The 20,962-nt window shown below is 38.9% G+C and overlaps 1 protein-coding gene across 1 annotated transcript in view; it reads left to right on the forward strand.

The window, feature by feature from the left end:
* Positions 1 to 13,998: 13,998 nt before the first annotated feature.
* scn8ab (sodium channel, voltage gated, type VIII, alpha subunit b) overlaps positions 13,999 to 20,962 on the forward strand; it is a 48,776-nt gene continuing 41,812 nt past the window's right edge. Inside the window, 2 exon segments of the mRNA XM_051947861.1 lie at positions 13,999 to 14,156; positions 17,994 to 18,331. Of these exon segments, the coding sequence (XP_051803821.1) occupies positions 18,050 to 18,331 (282 nt within the window). The 5' untranslated portion in view covers positions 13,999 to 14,156; positions 17,994 to 18,049.

Here is a 20,962-nt window from a genome sequence, read left to right on the forward strand (position 1 = left end):
ACCATACAGTGAACATGCATATGTGAACCACTGAAGAGTATTTCATTTTTTCCCTGGTATTATTTATCTATCTATCGCTCTTTGACTTGAGTAAATATGTTTTCTTAGATAAGGCTTCATGAGTTACAGCAAAAGGGCAAGGACCTCGCCTCTCTATGCATTATCTAATTTCTTGTCAGCTTATTTGAAATTGCTCCTACTTTAATATCCCTTCTAACATTAAGTGGCTGAATTATTCACAAGTAAACCAACAGAAAAAGAGGAAGAAGAACTAGCTGAATTCAAAGAAGCGATAGAAGTTTTAAAACACCTTTAATGTCTACATTTGCAACCTCTATTACAGTTGGTAAATAACGATAACAGTACTGACATTACTGTAAAGATTTAGGTATTTTTGCGGGAGCTTATTGCTACAGGTTTAATAGTGGTTTGTGTTTAGCCAAAATAACAGCCATTATCTTAAGTAGCTCAAGAAACTAAAATCTTGATTGTCGTGTTGGTAACTAGTGAGAACATTGAATTTTAGGGAAACAGTGAGTGGTGGTGTTAAGAGTTCTGACTTTTTATGGTAAAGCAGCATTTTTAAAAAATGTTTTATTTTTGTTTGTTTTATTCAGTTGGGAAAACCCACGCATGCACAGGGAGAACATGCAAACACCATGCAGAAAGATCCCAGGCCCACCATTTACAAACTCATTTTTCTTTATTTCAGACCTTGACCATATACAGCACCTAACTTTTCAGTCCTGCTATCACTCCTGCTTGCTTAATTGTTATATAGCTGTAGCTGTTTAAACATACTATGATACAGAATAATAAAAAGTGTTATTGTAATGTTTCTTACAGAGTGAACAGTAATTATACTCCACCTTATTCTTTTTCTGTCTTGGATACTTTCCATGTAGCAGCATTTCTGCATAGCGACTCTATAGTCCTCTTTACTTGGGGTAGGAGACTGTATTTCATATATTTCCAGAATTCAACAGTTAAACCACACCCATTAATAGTTTTTTTCTTGTAAAGATAAAACATATTGTTTCAGAATATATTATTTTATCCCTTCATTGTCAGCCAGTGGTGCAGGCCGAGGTCGCTGTGGTGCAAAGCAATGTAAACTGCTTGGAAGTCCTCTCATATTATAGTCTACAGTTAAATCTGACTTTAAATCTCACGTCTGTCCCTTCTACAGCACACTATGCAACAGATTTCATTATTTCAATATTCACTCGTTTGAAATGCAGTAAAAAGCTGCACAGAAAAGTGCCTAAAGATTTCCTGTAGACGTTAAGCTGCAGTTCCTTATTATTCCACAAGATAGAGACATAGTTGGAAGAAACTCAAAACAAACCCTGTCATCCTGCATTTTGAAGTGTGAAGGCTACAGACCAACGGTTCCAAAATAGTGATAATGATTATTTTAGTGACTGAATGTAAGCAGTGTGTCAAAATCAATCTAGAAGAGAGTTTTCCTTCAACAAATTTGTAATCAGGGACGCACACAATCTACTAGAGACAATCTTTATGGTTTTGAAAGTTTGAGATAAGAGTGAACTGTACTAATAAAAGTGAAGTATGCAACATAAGTCTCAAGTTTACCTTGTATGAACTTCCTTATTAATAGACTGTAAATTATTGTTGCTCTATGATCTTGATTTAAAAACTGTTATGACTAGAAACACACAGGAGCTGTAGGACCTTTAGAGCAGCACTCTGGAGCAATTACTAGATTTATTAGTTCAAATCAGAAACTAATAAAATTCTGTAGAATACTGATGTGCTGTAAAAAAAAAAAAAGAGGCAACAACAAACAAAAGCAAAACAAACAAAAAATACAACCCAAAACTAAACTACTCTGTATAATCAAGGTAATTTCAACTATGTTTAAATAAGACCATCTAAAGTTAATAATTTAAATGAATAGAGTCAAATATAAAACAAAAAGGATTATTTAAAACCTCCACAAAATAATGATTTGTTATGAAGAACAGAAACTTTATTTAACCTATTACTGTCAGGGGACTGCAGGCAATATCAAGCACCCCAACTGCCAAAGTAAACCACTAAGAGCAGACGTAGATAGGAAGGAGAGTGAGGAAATAATATCACTGTAACTAGCCCGATAGCAAATAACTGGCGCCAGTTCTGTTCTATGTGATTAAGTTGGGCAATGAAAGCTGCCATGGCAACTTCATAAAGGGGCTCTTCCGTCCATATTGGCATTGATAACAATAGGCAACATGAAGCTACCAGACAATCAACAAGACTACACTCAAGTCTCAAGTGTGATACTGCACTCTTTAATGCAGATACAGAGCTAAATATTCAAATAGTCTTGCCTATGTGAGATAAGGAAGGCCCTTAGTAAAGCAGGAGAAATCCGCTTTAAACAAGAAAAGATGTTTTGCTTCACACATGAGAGATAGATCAGTGGTAAATCTACTGCGCCATGGAAGATGAGCAATGACAAAAGTACCGATTACAATATGACTGGTTTTACAAAATAAAATTACTGGCAAGCAGCTACTCTGAACAAAAGTTTTTGTTCACGGTGCAACCGTAACAGTGCTGAGAGTGCGAATGTGAACATACCAACTAATAGCCACGGCCTTTAACTTTCTGAATTTGTCTCCCAGTCCCATTTGTCTCCAGCCTCAACAACATCCTGTTAGTTTGCATTCATGAACAACAGCCCAACTGACAAGAAGCTGGAGGCGAAGCAACAGAACAATAAAATGAAGGGAATGCTTCAGTGATGGTAATGTAAAGCAAGTTTCCATAATAAATTTTTGAAAATTTCATACAAAGGAACCTTCTTGTGTCCATTAGGATTTTTAAACAAAAATCGTCTTCACATTCAGGCTTTAGATAATTTTGGTTTTAATATATTTGGCATCAAATTTGACAAAGGTGTGTGTCTTGGGTCCTCAGCTCACAAAATACAGCAATGTTGCAGTGTGTGTGCAAAAAAGCTACAACCAGGACCTTAGAAATAAAATGTCCCACTGAAATCCATTACAATTGCTATTTTTGATCCCTCAGGCAGAACATTATGTATTCTGTGTTATTAGGTTTTCAGTTTGGAGATTTGGCTTAATTGAAAATTGTCTTTTTTTAATGTCCCCCATCCCCCCTTATAAAAACAACTGTGGCATCATGTAAACAAACTGTCATTTTACTGGTTCAAATCCTGAAAATATATGAATCACCCTATCAGACGAATAGTGATCCTCTCCTACATGAATATTTGTGAATTATGATGTAGATTTTAAAAAATAAGTCACTGAAATAGAAAAATAATTTTGATATATAAATTTTGGGGGGAATTATTTTTTGATGTGGACATTTTTGTCTTTAAGGACCTCTGTACATCTTTAAATGGACACTTAGGCATTATGTACTACTATTACAACATCAAAAAGAGTTGTTTTTGACAGTGCAGGAGATAGAAGAAATCAAAGCAGGGAAACATTGTTCAGAATACTTAATTCTGTCTATACTGCAGCATATTTATTGTCTTTTAGTGAATAATATCTGAAATGTGAAAGCACACAATGGCCTCCTTTTATATAAGACTTTTTTTTAAACATTATAATGACCTTGCACAAACAATATGAACTGTTTCACTGTAGCCCATTATCAAGAGGGTCACTATTTTGGTGACCTTGCTTATAGTGGTGATAATATCCACAATGAGTTTCCTTCTTGTCCTCCTGTCCTTCTGGGAGCCAGTCCAAAAATACCGGAAGCCAAGTTCAGTCTCTTGTGTTGTATAAAATTAAATATATATATCTATGAAATCTACTGAATTTCCAAGTTGAGATAAGTATTTTCAGCCCTTGAGCAGGCAGAGCAGAAAAGTAACAAATAAAACATAGCATGAACTAAATGAATGAAACTTTCAGGTACAAGCCAGAACCTTCTGGATAACAGAGGTATGCTGCCACCATGAGGACAGTTGTGAAAACACCTAACTTTTCTTTCTGTTTCGCTTCATTGGAGAAGCTGGTTTCCAAGAAACAAAACTTAAAAGCAGACAAAGTGGAGTCAAGGAATAAATAAATGGAAAGAATGGTGTTTCAGGAGAGAACGTTATATAGTTGAATCAGCTCTTGATATTTAGAAGACAAGGTAAAAGATTACAAAATAATTGCACTACTTTAAAAGTAAATTTATGAGTACATATCATACAAAATGTACAAATTCTTGATAAAAAAAATCTTTATCATCATAACAGCAATTGCTGCCAAGTGACAAAGTAACTGTCCAACACAAAGTAGTCCTAAGACAGAAAATAGATGCTTACTGTCACAAATATGACCCTGAAGAAAAAACAATTCTGCAGCACACTTCTGTTTATATAGTCTCTACTGTATGTGGCCTGTGTTGTAGTCATCGACACATAAAAGACTAGTTGTTTTAAATAGTGATAAATGACATTTGAAAACTTCGTCTGTGCTTGAGATGAACATTTTCGACTTACACTATGACATGCTGATATAAGCCTTACAGATTTGATATATTATTAAGAAACATAAAGCCAAAATCTCTGGAAATACACAGATGTACAATGAAAATATAAAGAGAAGGGTATATTTGGGTATTGGAAGCTAAAGCTATGTAGAAGATGTATGTTTTACTGCATTTGTTTGTTCTTATACATACACTGACTGTTGAAAAATGTCTTAGTAGTTGATTCACTGCATAAATACCATGCTATATTTTAAGATATTTTTTAGTGTTTGAAAGCAGCTTTGACACAGTGTACAGTATCTTTGTTTCATTCCATACAAACTGATTTGATGCTGAGGAATTCAGAAATACATAACGAGAAAATCAACTGACCCGTTTTGTTCAACTTCAATTATAAGTCCAGTTAAAGAACAGTGTCTGCACACTAAAATGTGAATGTTTAATTATAACCAGAACAATACCAGCACAATTATCAGAATCTTTGGACTGCCAATTTCTCTCTATGGTTATTAGTACTACAATAGAAAAGTTTTTTTAAATAAGTCTTTTCTTCTGATAATCCCCTGGAGGGTTGAACAGGTCATATCCATTTAAAAGGGCTTGTGGTAAGAAAGAAAGAAATATGCACATATATGTCGATCTGCATATGACCATTTATAGTAACTAATAAACATTAACAGCATAATATTCCAAAATCGAAAGCCTACACTTTGAAACAAAAAAATATGTATACTGTATATATGAGAAGTTAAGCTGAAAAAATGAAACCTATAACAGATACAAACACTAAAAAAACAAAAGTGCTACAAGGCCATTTTATGTCATTAGCAGCACTGCACATGCAAAGGTCTATAGTGGTTTCCTGCTTACATTCATGTCATAGCACAACTCAGAAGTTGTCAGCTCTCACATAATGCCAAAAACAAAAGAATTATGGGATGCCACAAAGGCAGCCATCTTGGCACTGCTGGAAATTGGCATTAGCAGGTAGAAAAAAAGGTAGCAAAAAAAGTGAAAATCTCCAAGACAGCTGTTCATTACACCGAGAAAACACAAGCCCAACATGGTACTACCAAACTGCCAGCTGGCTGCAGCAAGAAATGTCTTTCTACCCCACGAGATGACTGTGTGCTCATCCGTTCCCGTCAGGAATCATCGTCAGACCTCCAGGGACCTTAGAAATGAGTGGGCACTGTGGAGAAATGTGATTTGTTCGGCAAGGACAGTTGTAAACCGACTTCTTGAAGCTGGTCTGAAGTCCCACAGAGCACGGAAGAAGCCCTTCATCAAGGAAAGGCAGAGGAAAGTCTGGTTACTCTTTGCTGGGAATCACAAGGATTGGACTGTTGATGACTGGGCTAAGGTTCTCTTCAGGGATGAATCCAATTTTCAGTTGATGCCCACTCCAGCCAACTTACCGTACTGGTTAGGAGGAAGCCTGGAGAAGCCGACAAGCCAGACTGTCTTGCCCCTACAGTAAAACATGGGGGTGGATCAGTGACAATCTGGGGTTGTTTCATTTTGGGTGGAACAGGGCAAATGCCATTGTGTGAAGGTCAAATGAACCAGGTCATGAACAGGACTACTCTTGAAAACAGTCTTCTTCCATCAGCTGACTGGATTTTTCAACAAGACAATGCCCCTTGCCACACAGCAAGATCAGTTAACTTTTTGATGCGCAGTGTGTGTCAGGATATACCTATTTTCCATTGGATTTGGGTCACTTTTGACCCATGTTGTACATCAAAGGATGAAGGCTGGATGGAGAACCAGAACATTGGAGCCATGCCTTGGCCTGCTCCATTACCAGACCTAAATCCAGTTGAAAACCTGTGGAAAATCATCAAACACAAAATGGAGAACAACAAGGCCAAAAACTAAATAAATTTGTTTAACTTTGTGCAACAGGAATGGGCTGCTATGACAGCAGAACAATGTCAAAGGCTGGTGGAGAGCATGCCAAGATGCATGGCTGCAGTTATCAGAAACAATTGTTATGCAGTCAAGTACTAACTCCTGTGTGTATCATGTGACTGAAACAGACAGAAAAGAAAACATGGAATACCTAAAAGCACTGTTTTAACAGTACAATGCCATAGCTATTGATGGAAAAACTAACCTTAACCCTATCAAGAAAACCACGAAAATGGCTAGATATTGGCTCTACAATTAAACTTGTATGAGCTGTTTTTGTGATTATCATTATACTTATCCAAACAAATGTACCTTTAGTTATACTAGGCAATAAAATTAACAAGAAATTGAAGAAAACAAGGGTGGTGTAATAATTTTTTTAACCTGTCAAAAAGTACTTTGTTTGTTAGGGCAACAATGTGTTGCCAAGGCAACAGCATTTTATGAATCGTCAAAATTTTCACACTGTGGCATCATCAAGGTGGGAAGACTGAGCTGTCCAATTTTCAGAATGATATGACAAAGTTTCAGGTGATGCGACGTGCAAATGTAATGACAATAACATCTTAATGCCAATAGGTGTTGCTATGAGCATTTCTAAATTTATAAGTGTGGCTGTGTTCAGAACCGGACTGGTGTCCATCATATGAAGTTTGGTGCAGATTGGATCATGTGGTGCGGAGATATATATGGTTGAATTTTCATGGTGAGAAATCGAATTTTGCCGCACCTCCACAGACACGCCCTTTGATGACAAGTCACCATTTTCTCTGGGAATCATCATGAAAGTGTTTGGGCTTATGTCACCAAATTTGAGGTGAATCTGATCAACTGGGTAAGAATTTTTTACATGAAAGTGTAAAAAATGTGTACTTCCTCATTCCACAAGGTGGCAATATGACTGTCAATGTATTTAACCACATGGATGTCATCAGGGCACGACTCTGATCATACATGTAAAGTTTCAGGTACATTGAAGCATGTCCAGCAGAGTTAGACACCACTTCCTGTTTCATGGCGAAGGATCAACATTTTTGGGAACTGCCATGGCCACGCCCTTTGACTTTTGCGGAGCATTTTGATAACTTTTCATCAGGAAGCAGTGTTGCATGACCTGGCCAAATTTGAGGTCTGTGGGACTTACCCCCGATGAGTTATTATTCTCAAAACATTTACACATAATTCTAGATGACTGACTTCCTGTTGGGTTTAGGACGTGATTGACTTTTTGTGTGTCCTGATGTACTACACGTGCCTACCAAATATTGTAGCTGTAGGTCGTGGCACTTGGCCAAATGACCACTTTTTCAATTTTGCAGGGGGCGCTATGGAGCCAGTCCTTATGTGCATGCCAAGTTTGATGCATTCTGGGGTATGATAAGGCTGCCATAAAGGCAATTAATTTGCCAGGAGGAAAATGTATGAAGAAAAATAATAAGAAGAAACCCTAGGGTTTCAATAGGGTCCTAGGCACCATGGTGCCTTGGATAGTCGGTGCCCTTGTACCGCCTGTCCTCAGCACCGTCGGTACTCGGACCCTAATTATGAACCCATTTAATGACTGGATATATTGTAGAAAACTTCATTAGATCTATGTATATTCCTTTATGTTTATCCCATTATAAATCAAGACATCTCCAGCATAAATTGCTATGGAAATGGTGCCAGTTGTGCATAAAATTTCACCAGAATGCAGATAATGAAGTGTTTGTCCCTCTGAATTTCCCAGGGAAGACACCCAGACCACACACTGTGTCACCCCAAATATGAAAATGAAATCTATACCCATGCACAAAATGGTACATCCACTGTTTGAAACCATACCTACTACATCTGTTGTAGGTTATTGAACAAGCAAAATAAATGAAAAAAACAACTAACATTATGTTAAAACACTCAGTCTATTAATAGACTAAATATAAGGTGAAAGGAATGAAAGGCAAGAAAAAGTAAATTTAAGGTACACAAGCTAGAAAGAAATCATGAACAGAAGTAATTGATGTGAATGAAATAAGCTTAAAAGCAAGTCTTAGCTTCTGTCGAAGTTTTAGATTGTTATGAACAGGTGCAACATTGAAGTCCTCAACAAATGGAATTCATAAATCGTGCTTAGGCATATCAGCAGCATCTAAGCAAATTATTGAAGATGTAATGCTGTTTCTGTTGTGAAAGTTACATGCTGTCACATGAGTGAGTGATGTGAAGCCGGCCGCCGCTTTCTGTCTGGTTGGTTGGTTGGCTGGCCGGCCGGTCGGCCGGTTCTCTCTGTGACTGTGTGGGCCCCACACACCCTGCACGCACACACACACACACCATATCTACATTGTACATAGTTCACTTGTCATTATTTTCATAGAATAGTTAATAAATACCTCATCATAGACCAAATTACAGTCTTGTGTTTCTTTGTGTAGAATGTGGTCAATTTAACCGAGGATTCAAGACTTTTTGATATGAGATTGATCAAAATTTTTATGAATATTAATTTTTTTATTAATATTAATTTTTTCCCTAGAGATCTAGGGTGGTGCCCCAATTATTAATAACGAGAGCTATAAATCATAACGTAGTACCGCTACAATACATCCAAATCAGAGACACATCACCCACGACTACATGTCACCGCTTAAATATGTTGTTTTTACTGAAGTCCAGAGGTTTAACAGGTGCAGCAGCTTCTGACCTCTGTGGACTGAGCTGAAATGTGTTCCAGGGCAACAAAAATCTGATTATTTTATAGTACTGATGGTTTCCTCCTGTTACTCTCTGCTCTATCTGCTTCATCTTGGAATAATCCCATGGACTTTAATATGTTGCTATGGTAAATACACATCTGCTACTTGATGGTTATGACCTGGGTGGACATTTTAAAAAGATGACTGCAAACATTCTGCTGGGTTATTCATTATTGTTGTACAAATTCATGAAAGCCATTCACAAAAAAAATATTTCTGAATGATGTTTTTTAAATCAGTTTTTGTCTAAACGTACAGCTAACATTTAGATGATGTTTTGATGCGAGAGATTCATCTAATAATTTTGGTCATTCCACCAGGTGAATATTGCGTGTAATTTAAACTAAAATCTCTGCATCGATTGATTGAAAATTAAAATCAAATTGACAGAACATAATGAAATTAGCTTGATAACTACACTGTAAACCCAAATAGCACAACTACAAAAACAACATAGACAGCATCGATAATTAAAACCACATATTTACCTAACTATAAATTTATGAGTCTTTCTACCTAGTAATGATGCTTTCATTTTATTTGGGGAAGTGTTTTGAGTAAATATTGTTCACAACCTCATGATTTATTAGTAAATCATAGACGGTCTGATAATTGATAATGAATTATTATACAGTCTAAAAATTAGTAAATAAATAAAGACGAGCAGCGTCTGACGTCACCAACATCTTTAGGTGATGTACGTTTTCTTACAACAAAGTTCAAGATGGTGGCGCTTTACCGGGCGACAAAAACTGAACTGCTCTGTGGTCGCTAGAAGACTTTTAGAGGCAGATATTTTGTTCCAGCGCTGTGAAGGAAGCATCACTTTATCTTACTTTAGTGTAGTGTTTGCTCAGTAAGGAGACAACGTATGGTTCTGTTTAGAACTGCTGGTTCTAGCAGCCTCTCAGCCGCAACTGTTCTCCAAAGTCTGGCTCTTCTAACAAGTGCTTTGGTGTGGTAATTAAAATAATTGAGCCTTTTACAGTTAGCTTAGCTGTCTGTCGGCGGGCATGGCAGCGTAGCGGTAACGTTAGCATCATTAACTGGTTTAAATCAGCAATGTGGGTGTGTAACAGTCTGACAAAAACAACTTGACTCTCATATGTTTACGTACCTCCGGCCACATATTTTTCTGGCAACAGGTAACGTTTCCAACATCCAGCACGTGGATTAGCAGCACTTTTCCGACTCTGACGGATCCTGAGTCCTCTTAAAGTCTACAGTTTAGACGGAGACATGATGAGCTAGCTAGCTACATGTGTAGCTCATGTTACAGAGGCAGACACGCAACGGACAAGGTGAGTGACAGGCTGTATGGGGCAAAGGCAGTGATTTATTTTAGTGACGGTGAAGAAACATTTCCATTTCAATCCTGCTCTGTGTTAGTCAGGGCGGAATCAGCTGCAGGTTTGTGCACGTGCGATTCATTTGCTGCCTGGACGCGGAGCGGCGTGGGCCTTCTCCATAGACTGCATAATATATAATACATTATATATTCTAGAATCTGTGGTCTCCTCTAATGTGACTGCTGCGAGCCTACTGTGAGATTGAGTGCTTTGGGACGGGGAGGGATTCACAACAGCACCCGCTGCTCGTTGAGGACAGTGACTGCAGAATGATCCGCGCTTTCATGTCAGTCTCCAGAACACCAGAAAAGTCTCTAGATTTGTCATTAGTTGCTTTAACAAAGAAATGAAATAAAAATGGCGCTAAGAGGATATGAAAAGTCCCTGATTTATCCAGAAAGTTGCCAAGTTGGCATCACTGTGTGAAAAGAATCCAATCCTTGAGTGTAATACTGGATGGTTAATTGAGCACGTGGCAGAAAACAGCGCAGGTTGTCTTTTCTGAAATGTAAGGAACATGCATCAGAGTTAAATTCTTAATGATGAGAAAGAACTGAACTTAATTTTACTGATGTGGACCTTTGTTGGGATGTTTTTCATGTAGATCACTTTGAGTTGGACACTGTAGTTCAGAGGGAAGGTAAAAATGTGGAAGTCAGGAAAATAAGAGTTGTAAGTCAAACAAGAGAAGGAAGAAGGCTTATTCCATCCCAAAACACCAAATATTCAGGAAGGTGGATGCAGCACCATCTTCAATTTTACTGTGGGTGCTGGTGGTGGAAGATCATGATAAAAAAGCTTTGTGTGCAAAATTACAGGCTTATACTCCCAATAATTTTTGAGTTATGGCATTTTCAAATTTTAATAATTTTGGCCAAAATGCCCTCCCCCAAATCCTCGCCTGGAATTTTTAGGTTTTAAAATGCTTATATCTCTGCTTCTGGGTATCACAGAGACTTGAAATTTTTTTCTCCAAGCTCTCTACATGTTGGTGATGTCCTAGAAACAACACACACACTCAGGAGAAGTCTCTACAGAGCAGGGGGGCTTGCCCAAAATGTATAAATTATTTGTAAAAACCACTCGCGAGTAGGGTTAAGGGTGTTAAAAATACTAGAAATCTTACAGATTAATGTCTTAGCACCATTTAGTATTGCTCTAGACCAGACTGGCTTATAACTTATACAGGAGGAGCACTCTAGGCACATTATTTAGAGAGATATGGACTGCTGAACATTGCCCACCATGAAAAGTGCCTAATTTTCAAGGACCCTGAAGTCAATCAATACTGGAGCCGCCCCCCCCCCCCAATAAAACAAAACTGCACTTTTCAGAGTGGCCTTTTATTGTGGGCAGTCTAAGGCACACCTGTGCACTAATCATGGTGTCTAATCAGCATCTTGATATGGCACACCTGTGAAGTGGGATGGATTATCTCGGCAAAGGAGAAGTGCTCACTATTACAGATTTAGACAGATTTGTGGACAGTATTTGAGAGAAATGGTGATATTGTGTATGTGGAAAAAGTTTTAGATCTTTGAGTTCATCTCATAAAAAATGGGAGCAAAAACAAAAGTGTTGCGTTTGTATTTTTGTTGAGTGTACATAAACAAAATGCTTTATTGAACAGGGATAAGTGGATTTTACATCAAACATTTGTATTTGATATTTACATAAATACCTGTCACAAAATGAAGCACTTCAATAATTATTTTTAATATATTTCCACCCAATGCACTATTTACACGACCAAAGAATCATTTTGTTAAAATTACAGGACACGTTCACCACAAGTCACCACTTCTAACTCCTCAATGCATAGCCCATATCCTACTAGACACAACTTCAAGGTTATATAAGCAAACCCTTTCCCTCTGAACCACTGCAAAACAAGGAAATGGACTTCCTAACTCTGCCATTTGATATGGTCGATATTCACAGTATTGAGTATCTCATTGTTCTTCAGGATGCTTTTATTTACATTAGATCCTTATGTTTAAATGTCAAGATAGTGCATTAATCAAATAAGTTCCAGTACGGTCAGTCTGCTTCTTTTTATACATCAAACAGCTGGATAGAGCAGACATTTTGATTTCATCTGTAGCTGTATTTATTTTGCTTTTATGTGTGTGTGATATTTTTATGTATAGAAAAAAGACATTCATCAATCAGTCAACCTGACCATCATCATCCGTACGTCATAAGTAGTTGGAATGGCTTTCTAAATTCTGTTTGAATGTACACTACAGACGTTCTGTGAGCCTACACGATGAGCTTTGCTGTAGTTTCTTGGCATATACTACACTGTACAGGATGCTTTGCCAATTATGAACCACTGAATAGTCAGCTTTGTGCACTGATGGCACAAATGTCTGTACGTTTTGCATGCATCACTGCAATACTTTATTTTTGGATTATTCAAGTCTTAGACTTGTGCAGAGCAAAATTAAAGGACGAGACTCACAACCTTTATGTGCAGTATGTTATGCTTTGGGCAAATACCAGAATTTGGATAGGATTTATTGTGTTGCCATCGAGGCTTTAGCATGTGGTAGCGGTGGCAAGGTTTCAAACACACACCATTCTTTCAGTAACCAAGAAAAAGAACTTAAAAGTTTGGGTTAATGCAAATGATGGATGTCACAGTATTAGTGTTTTCACAGAAGACTGTGAAAACATTCCTACTGCCACAGTAGGAAAAAGCTCATTAATGAAGGGTGATGATGTGTTTTCGTCTGCTTTTGTTTGAGGATCCTTGCTTTGTGCCAAATGGTTTACTGTCAATGCTTACAGGGATGCTTACTATTAATAATGTTATTAGTGACACTTGTGTTTTTCCAGCTATGAAATGTTCTGAATTTTATGTGAAAATTCTGTGTTTTTGGTTCGGTTATACATCGACATGTTATCGATTTTTCGGTCCATGTGAACTACTGGCTGGTTTTGCTTCAGAATAGTAATAATAGTAATCACTTAAATTCAATTCATTTATATTTCTGAAGTGCCAATTCAAAATATATGTTATCAAGTGAATTATAGAGAGAAACCCAGCAAATCCAAGATTCCATTGGATTTCCTTAGAGCACCACTTGGCAACAGAGCAAGTCAGAAATAAACAATACAACCTAGTTCAGAAAACTGCTTCTCTGCTTTGCTCTCTGGTTATTTATGACAAAAAATGTATCAAACTTAATTTGTATCTGTAAAACCATTTGAAATAAAAAAAAATGGTTCTAAACCTGATATTTAGGTGCCATGCATTGTGTTTTAAAGGTTACATAAACTCCCATTATCAGCTCAGAGTGGTTTTGTAACATCCAGGTCTAATTCTAAAGATAATATGGAATTTCACACTTACCCACACATTTTATTTTTATAAGAAATCAAATATGACTCAAATTGCAATACCAATAACAACCAGAATATCGATAACTGTTGTTAAAAGAACTGTGTATTTTTTTCTTTTTTGTGCTTACGATGCTGCGGTCTGTTGTCCGTTATTGAAACTAAAGGCATTTACCGACACTCCCTAACAATTTGCTGAGAGTCATCAATTATGCAGGGTAGCCGCACGCACTGGGAAGGAAGATAGCAGCAACAATATGGCGACAGCCGCAGTTACTCCCGACTCTTTTCTACATCTGCAGTTCAGTGACAGCTGTCTGGATTTCTGTTAATGCGAGAAAAAGTAAGTAGACGATCTATTTCCTGCCTTGTCTTGATATTTGTTGGTCGTGGGATGGATCTCGGTGCTACTTTGTCGACTGACTGCATCCCAGTGCCGCAGAGCGGTCCCTCTCTCTCAGCATCTTTCCCCCCTCAGCGTCTGTGGAGGGCTCAATGCCAGTACATGGACAAACATGCATGCGAGGGTAGAAGTAGGAAAGATGTGGATTTTTTTTTTTTTAAATTACGAATTTAGGGGGAAAGACGGTGTGGCGATGCGCTGCGGAAGGAAGGAAGGAAGGTGGGAAGGAAACAGGGAGACAGCGGGTTATTTGGGGAGTTGGCCTGCCGCTGGATGGATGGCATTTCACTGTCAGAATGTGGAGACATGTACGCATCTGGGATGTAGCAGAAGTGAGATCACGTCAAACTTCTCTGAGTGGCGATGATAACCGGCCGGTGTCTCCAGAGTGCGTGAATGATGCGTGCAATTAAAAAAAAAAAAATCATGCCAGGCAGAGTTTTTTTTTTCTTGTGCCGTTATTTTCTAACTATGATTAGTTTTACCTCCCCCCCACCCCCTCCCTCCTTGCCTCCCTCCCTCCCTCCCTCCCTCCCTCCCACCCACCTTCTTCCTCCTCCTCCCTTTTTGCAATCTCTTTGGAGACTGTATTGCGTGAGGAGGAAGGTGCGTCTTTAGTTTGGCAGTCCTCAAAAGGGACCGCGGCACCCCGCTTTTCTCTTCATGCAGTTCCCCCCCTCCCCCCTTCATAGGAAATAAATAAATAAAAAAATGAGACCAAGGACTCTGGATCTCTGTCGTCTGGGCTTTTAAAAAAATCCATACGGGTGTGGTATAGAAGCATCAAGGCCATTTCTCCTTCTTGCTGCAACATAATTTCACTTTCTTTGCGTAATCGGGCTGTGCTGACTCCGTATGTGTGTTGCTTTAAGTTCAGGCCGGGGATGAGTTGTCTGGAGGACTTGTGCATTCAACTGACCTACTAGGAGTTAGTTAGAGCCTATAGCAGCAATAAACCACACTGCAGTATTTTAGGCTTCGGCCCTATAGAACAACGGCGCGCCTCTGTGCGAAACACTGGACTTTACTGGGGTAACAAATCAGACTCAAGGCACAGAATGGCACTCATATGATGAACATAGAAAGCAAGTTTTGTTTGAAATAGGAGTAGGTATTATTTATGTGTCCAGCGGCCTGCTCTGCATAATTTCTGCCCTTCCTTCCTCATTCCTTGTCTGCCCTTTGAGGAAAATTGATCAAAATTTCCAGTCAGAGCGTCATAACTTTACCAGAAACGGGCTTAGCTCAGGCGTCAAGAATAATGCATCCCTACAGGATGTACGAGTTATTTGAGGCCCCCTCCCTCCTTTTAATATTTGGCAGACAGTTTATTCTCTCAGTGATGCCGGATTTTGCTCACCTGCTCTCACTGATGCTGTAGATTTGAACGGAGGAGGCATATTTAGTGACAGACAGCATTGAGGCGTCTCTGCAGGAAATGAAGGATGAAGTTCGACCCATGTGACTCTGATGCAAGTGCCCTAAAGCTACACTTCGTCCTCGGGGTGTCCAGTCAGATGTCAAGTCATCATCAGAGCAGAATAAAGGATCTTTTTTCATTTGGTTCTCCAGGAGTGCGGCCGCGGTGCGTTTGGATGAGTCTCCTCCGCGCAGAGGACGCAGCGTCACAGCAGTTTGTTTCACGCTGCTGAACGGGACAGTGAGGAGCTTTCCTTTTCTTTTCGAGGCGTCTGAAGCTGCAGGAGTGCTTAGTTGTTGTTGTTTATTTACGCCGTTTATCATTTTTTGTCTCACTTTTACGGATTTAACTGAACCGAGGCCAGTTTTTCTTCTGTCGAGCTGCGCGCTTTTCGTGCCGTCTGTGTTGCGCTAAATGGAATTCAGTGCAATTGCTTTAAGAGCGACCCGAGCTGTCGTTTTAACTCATTATGTATAAGTCAGATTGTTGCATTTTGTGCAGTATTTCTCGTGTGATCCGGTGAGTTATCGAAACCATAAAGCAACATCTGCAAAAAAAAAAAAAAAAAAAAAAACCTGTCTGGCAGTTCTCCCTGCTGGCCTTTTACAGTTTTACTGCCAGTTTTTGGAGTCCTCTCAGCGTTATGTGTGAAGTGTTCATGCACAGCTGGTCATGCCATTGCATCCTGGTTTGAATCACCTTGACGGATCAATTGGTGTAGTGTTGGTGGAAGGAGACTTGGAGGTTGTGCCGAGGCTGGGTTACTTGAAACGGACTTCATCTCCGTCCTTTTTTCTCGAATATATCAGGCTGTTGGATCCCTCTCTGACTGTGGATTTCCTCTGACTTCTTTCTGATTTATGTCCAGGTCTGTACCCTCGAATTTGTTTGCTTGAATGTTGCGCACAGTGTCTAATGTTTAAGTGTATCAAGCAAAATGACTGCAAACCACTGGGGGATGAAATTCATCCATTGGGGGAGAACACAGCTGATAATATTGCCATAACCTCACTGTTTAAACAATAAGCCAGAGCCCCAGAGGTTAAATAATCTCCACCAACTCCAGCAACAATTTACAGACTGTCCTGTGACATGGTTTAGGAGTTTAAGGTGTGATTTGCAAATCAGAAATGACTAAATTGTCTTGTGTAGAGTCATTGTTGTGGTCAGTGTTGTAGGATGTGAGTCACCAGGACAGGCTGCAGTTGTAGTTTAGTGCAGCAAGATGCAAGCTGCTGGGTTTGCACAAAGAAAAACAAAAACAGCAGTTTTTTTTAATGTAATCAAAGTGAATACGTGTTGAAATCAGCTGAGAATGCTGTTTTTTTTTTTTTGACAAATGACCTTTTAACATATAAAGTAACATCGTGCAATACAGTCCTCCCTTTCCCACAGATGCCATTCACAACACTTCATCAGCTTCTTCTTATTCGTCAGTGGATTCTATTGTAGTAGTTCTTCTGGTTGTCATTTAGACTGAGGTTTTCCTCTAGAGGAGAAATACCTGGGCCTGTTTGGCTTCCTCGGTAAACAAGAGGTTTGTTTTGAACCTGCGTGCAGCAAGTCCTTGCTGTTTCTGAACTCCACCATAGCTCATTGTTTTCATATCAAAACAATTAGCTGAAAGCTGCAAAGCGCTGCAGACCTGGATGTCTGTTCCAGTGAGATCAGCAGCGACACATTCACATTACAGAGTGCCATTTTTAAAAAAAAATAAAAGAATCATGGAGCTAAAAGGAAACTCATACACAACGGAAGCATCCTTTGAAAGGAATAGTGCAAAATTTCAGGTGAGATATTCAGCAGAAAGAGGCCGTCTGACATATGAGCCCTTGTTGTTGTCATCTGTGAGCATAAACACGAGAAGAGAAAACCTGACACGTCTCCTTGCTGTGTGAAGTCGGGGTCACGAGGTGAGAGCAAAATGGGAATTTAATGCAGTCTATGTGCAGACTACCTGAGTTTAGCTTTTGGGCATACAGGATCAGTGCTTTAGTCATTAGGGTTGATGGAGAGAGCAGAAATACTGCCTACTGGCCCATGTTCCAAATGTTTGCACTTTTTCAGCTTTATTTTGCTTTGTTTGCTTTCTCTTGCAGAACGACTGAATTCCATCTGTGAGGCTTTGAGCAACACTAAACCTGAAAATGAGGGGTGCAAACCAACTGTTCTAAAATATAAATATGTCATTGTAATCATGACATTTTGTTGCCCACTCAGTGTTGTTGATAAAACAAAATGACAGCTTTTAAGAGATTAAATTATTGGTCATTCTCTCTTTTTTTATTTCTCTTCGCTGGGTATCTTTTGCTCACTCTTTCTCACATAATGACTCTGTATCCTTTTCTTTATCTCAGAGCTGGATGTCTGGGATGGAAAACAAATAAAGAGGAAATAGCTGCAGGATGAAAACATGGCCGCACCCCTTCTTGCACCCCCAGGACCTGACAGCTTCAAGAAGTTCACCCCGGAGTCTCTCGCTAATATCGAGAAGCGCATCAACGAAGAGAAGAACAAGAAGCCGCCGAAGCCCAGATCGGACAGTAGTCACCGCGACACATCTGACGACAATGAACCCAAGCCCAACAGTGACCTGGAGGCTGGGAAGAGCCTGCCCTTCATCTACGGCGATATTCCTGATGGAATGGCGGCCACACCGCTGGAGGATCTGGACCCATTCTATTTGAACAAGAAAGTGAGTTTTTATATATGCTGAAGGCACCGAAAAGACTGCATTTGCTTATTGTATAGAAACCTAAAACATTCAATGTTCCTTTAATTCTTTTCATATAATGTAGCCGCTGTGCTCAACTGTCAGATGGGCTAAATCTTTACCCTTTCCTCAGGTCAGACTGTAACACTGTGGGTGTAGAGTTTAAAATGAAAGTATTGTAATATTTACATCATGTGCATTTGTCCTCCCAATGAAAACATAAGAGGTGAATAGATGGAACAGTTACTCAGACAGGGGTAGACCCTTTTTCTTTTCTTTTCCTCTGAAAATATTAATTATTACCCTATATAGCCATTGATTCTATTGTACAAAATGTACTAGCATTCATAATTATTCCAACATGTGTTGCATTGTCACCTGGTGCCTGAATTTTGTTTTCTTTTACATAATTGATGACACTAAAAATGAATGCAGAAAAGGCACAGTTTGGTGCATAATTCACAAGAATTCAGGAAATGAAGTATGTGACGCTCAAAATGTAATTAATCGGCCCCCCCTAACATTCAGAGGAAACCTACACCAATGACTAGTCCTGTCAGTGAAGCTCGCAGTACAGAATTTCTCTGTCATAACGGATTCAAATCTCGCATCACTTCAAGCAAAATGGAAGCTGCTCTGTTAGATACAGATGTAGGGATGCCATAATAGCGAAGATGACCTTGAGGCATTTAGCAGCTTTTTAGTATTTCTTTAGTCACGGGTACCGGGGCTCTGCCTCTGCATGAGGCTGCACACTGAGATTATAAAAGGCCTGTGAGTTGGTTAGCACACCTGTACAGTCAAAGCACAGCTGAGGAGGAAGGACACAGCTCTGCTCCTGCAACACTGCAGGGCTGCTGTAAAATGCAGTGGTTGATATCATATAGGTTTCTGCAGTGTTGATTAATTGTATGTGTTAATGCCTGGTGAAGATGATGTAACAGCTGGAGGGGATGAGGAATTTGCCTTTATGCATATATGCAATCAGTGCTATCGCTGATGACAAAACAGCCTTGTGCTCTGTCGAGATGGGAGGAGAGGATGAATTGATAGTGAAGTAAACACATTTTTGTTTATCAGAGTAATAACTTTTGCTATAATTGACTGTTTGTGGGCAATTTGTAGCAGCACTGGGATTTTGAGGGATTATTTTTCTCCACTTTTGCTTATGCTTTGCAGCTATACTTTTTTTTAAACGTGAAGATAATTTAAATCTTATATTTTTTTCAGTTTGGTAATTCTGGACACTTTGAGGAGATTTGAAACAGATAAGCATATCCAAAAATCTGCACTGAAGGTCATATAAATTTTACTTTGATACTGCTGTTATTTGGGATTGTGACTCAGAGGACACAAACTCCAATCATCTATTTCTATATCTCCAAATTCTGTATTTTTTTTTATTATTTAGAGGAAAAGGCTTAGCTCTGCCCTTCATGTAGTTCTGCACAAACTAAGAGCAAAGGTAGAAGATGGCAGGAGAGGATAGGAAGTGGTGAGAAAAGGCCAGAAACCTGCTTTAGTACCTTCAACTGAGTATAGGTGTGGAGTCTCCTGTGTGGTGGCAGTGATAATGTGTAAGAGAATCTGTGGCCTTTATAGGAGCAAGAAGCCCAGTCAGCAAGACTGGCAATCTCAGCGAGCAGCACTCCCTCGTTGGACGGATGGAACCATCAAGTGTATGTGCCTTTTGTGATCCATTGATCCAGAGCCCCAGTTCAGTGGTGGCCCCAGGAACAGTTAAATTCTTGTCTTATAATGCTTCCCAACTTTGCTTATTTCCCATTGCATTCTTCTTCTCTCGCTTGTGACATTTACCTTTGGTGACTAAGGGAAATTGCTAGAATAATGGCTACAGCTGTGAGATGGTGTGTGCACATGGAAAATCTTCACACCATGAGAAAATTATGCCAAGATAATGTTTTTAGATGATTAATGCATAGTCGATAATATGTGAAATATGATGTTATAATGTTTGGAGCAGCAACTAGAATTCTCTCAATTTAAGTATTTTGTAGCTGAACACTTTTTAGCTTAAACAAAATCTCCATTTCTGTGGAGTCCACAGGATACGTGGTGTTTTTAGGACATTGGTGGTTGTTAAACATGTGGTGCAAACCCCCCACCCCCCCAAAAATTTGTGAAAATAGGGATTAGCATAACAGACTGGCTCTATGTACAGAAATATAGATGAAAGGTCATCCAGAGGTATCAAGTAAAAACAAAACCACTAAATTTTCCACCACTCAAGTACAAATGTTGTCTTTTTGCATGACGCTGCAGAACAATATCAGCCAACATTCACAAAACATGAAATCCATATTTTCTGCTCTGTGTGCCTCTCGTTCTATGATGACACTGAAGATACAGTATGCTGCTTGTTTTCTTAAACTCTTTGGCCTTTTTAAATACTTTCAGATATATATTATCTCCATGAACCGTAGCTCTTAAAAGCATGTGTTGGATTATTACTTAACTGATGTTTACAGTCTTCTCTCTACTCATCGACTCATTCCTAAAATAATTCAAGTGGAATATTCAGACGAAGAATAACACTAAATCTATTTCAAACATTGAAACAGACTTTCTGTAGATTGTTTTTAAAATATTAAT

This window comes from Acanthochromis polyacanthus, chromosome 5 (genome assembly GCF_021347895.1).
Source record: "Acanthochromis polyacanthus isolate Apoly-LR-REF ecotype Palm Island chromosome 5, KAUST_Apoly_ChrSc, whole genome shotgun sequence".
Taxonomy (NCBI): domain Eukaryota; kingdom Metazoa; phylum Chordata; class Actinopteri; family Pomacentridae; genus Acanthochromis; species Acanthochromis polyacanthus.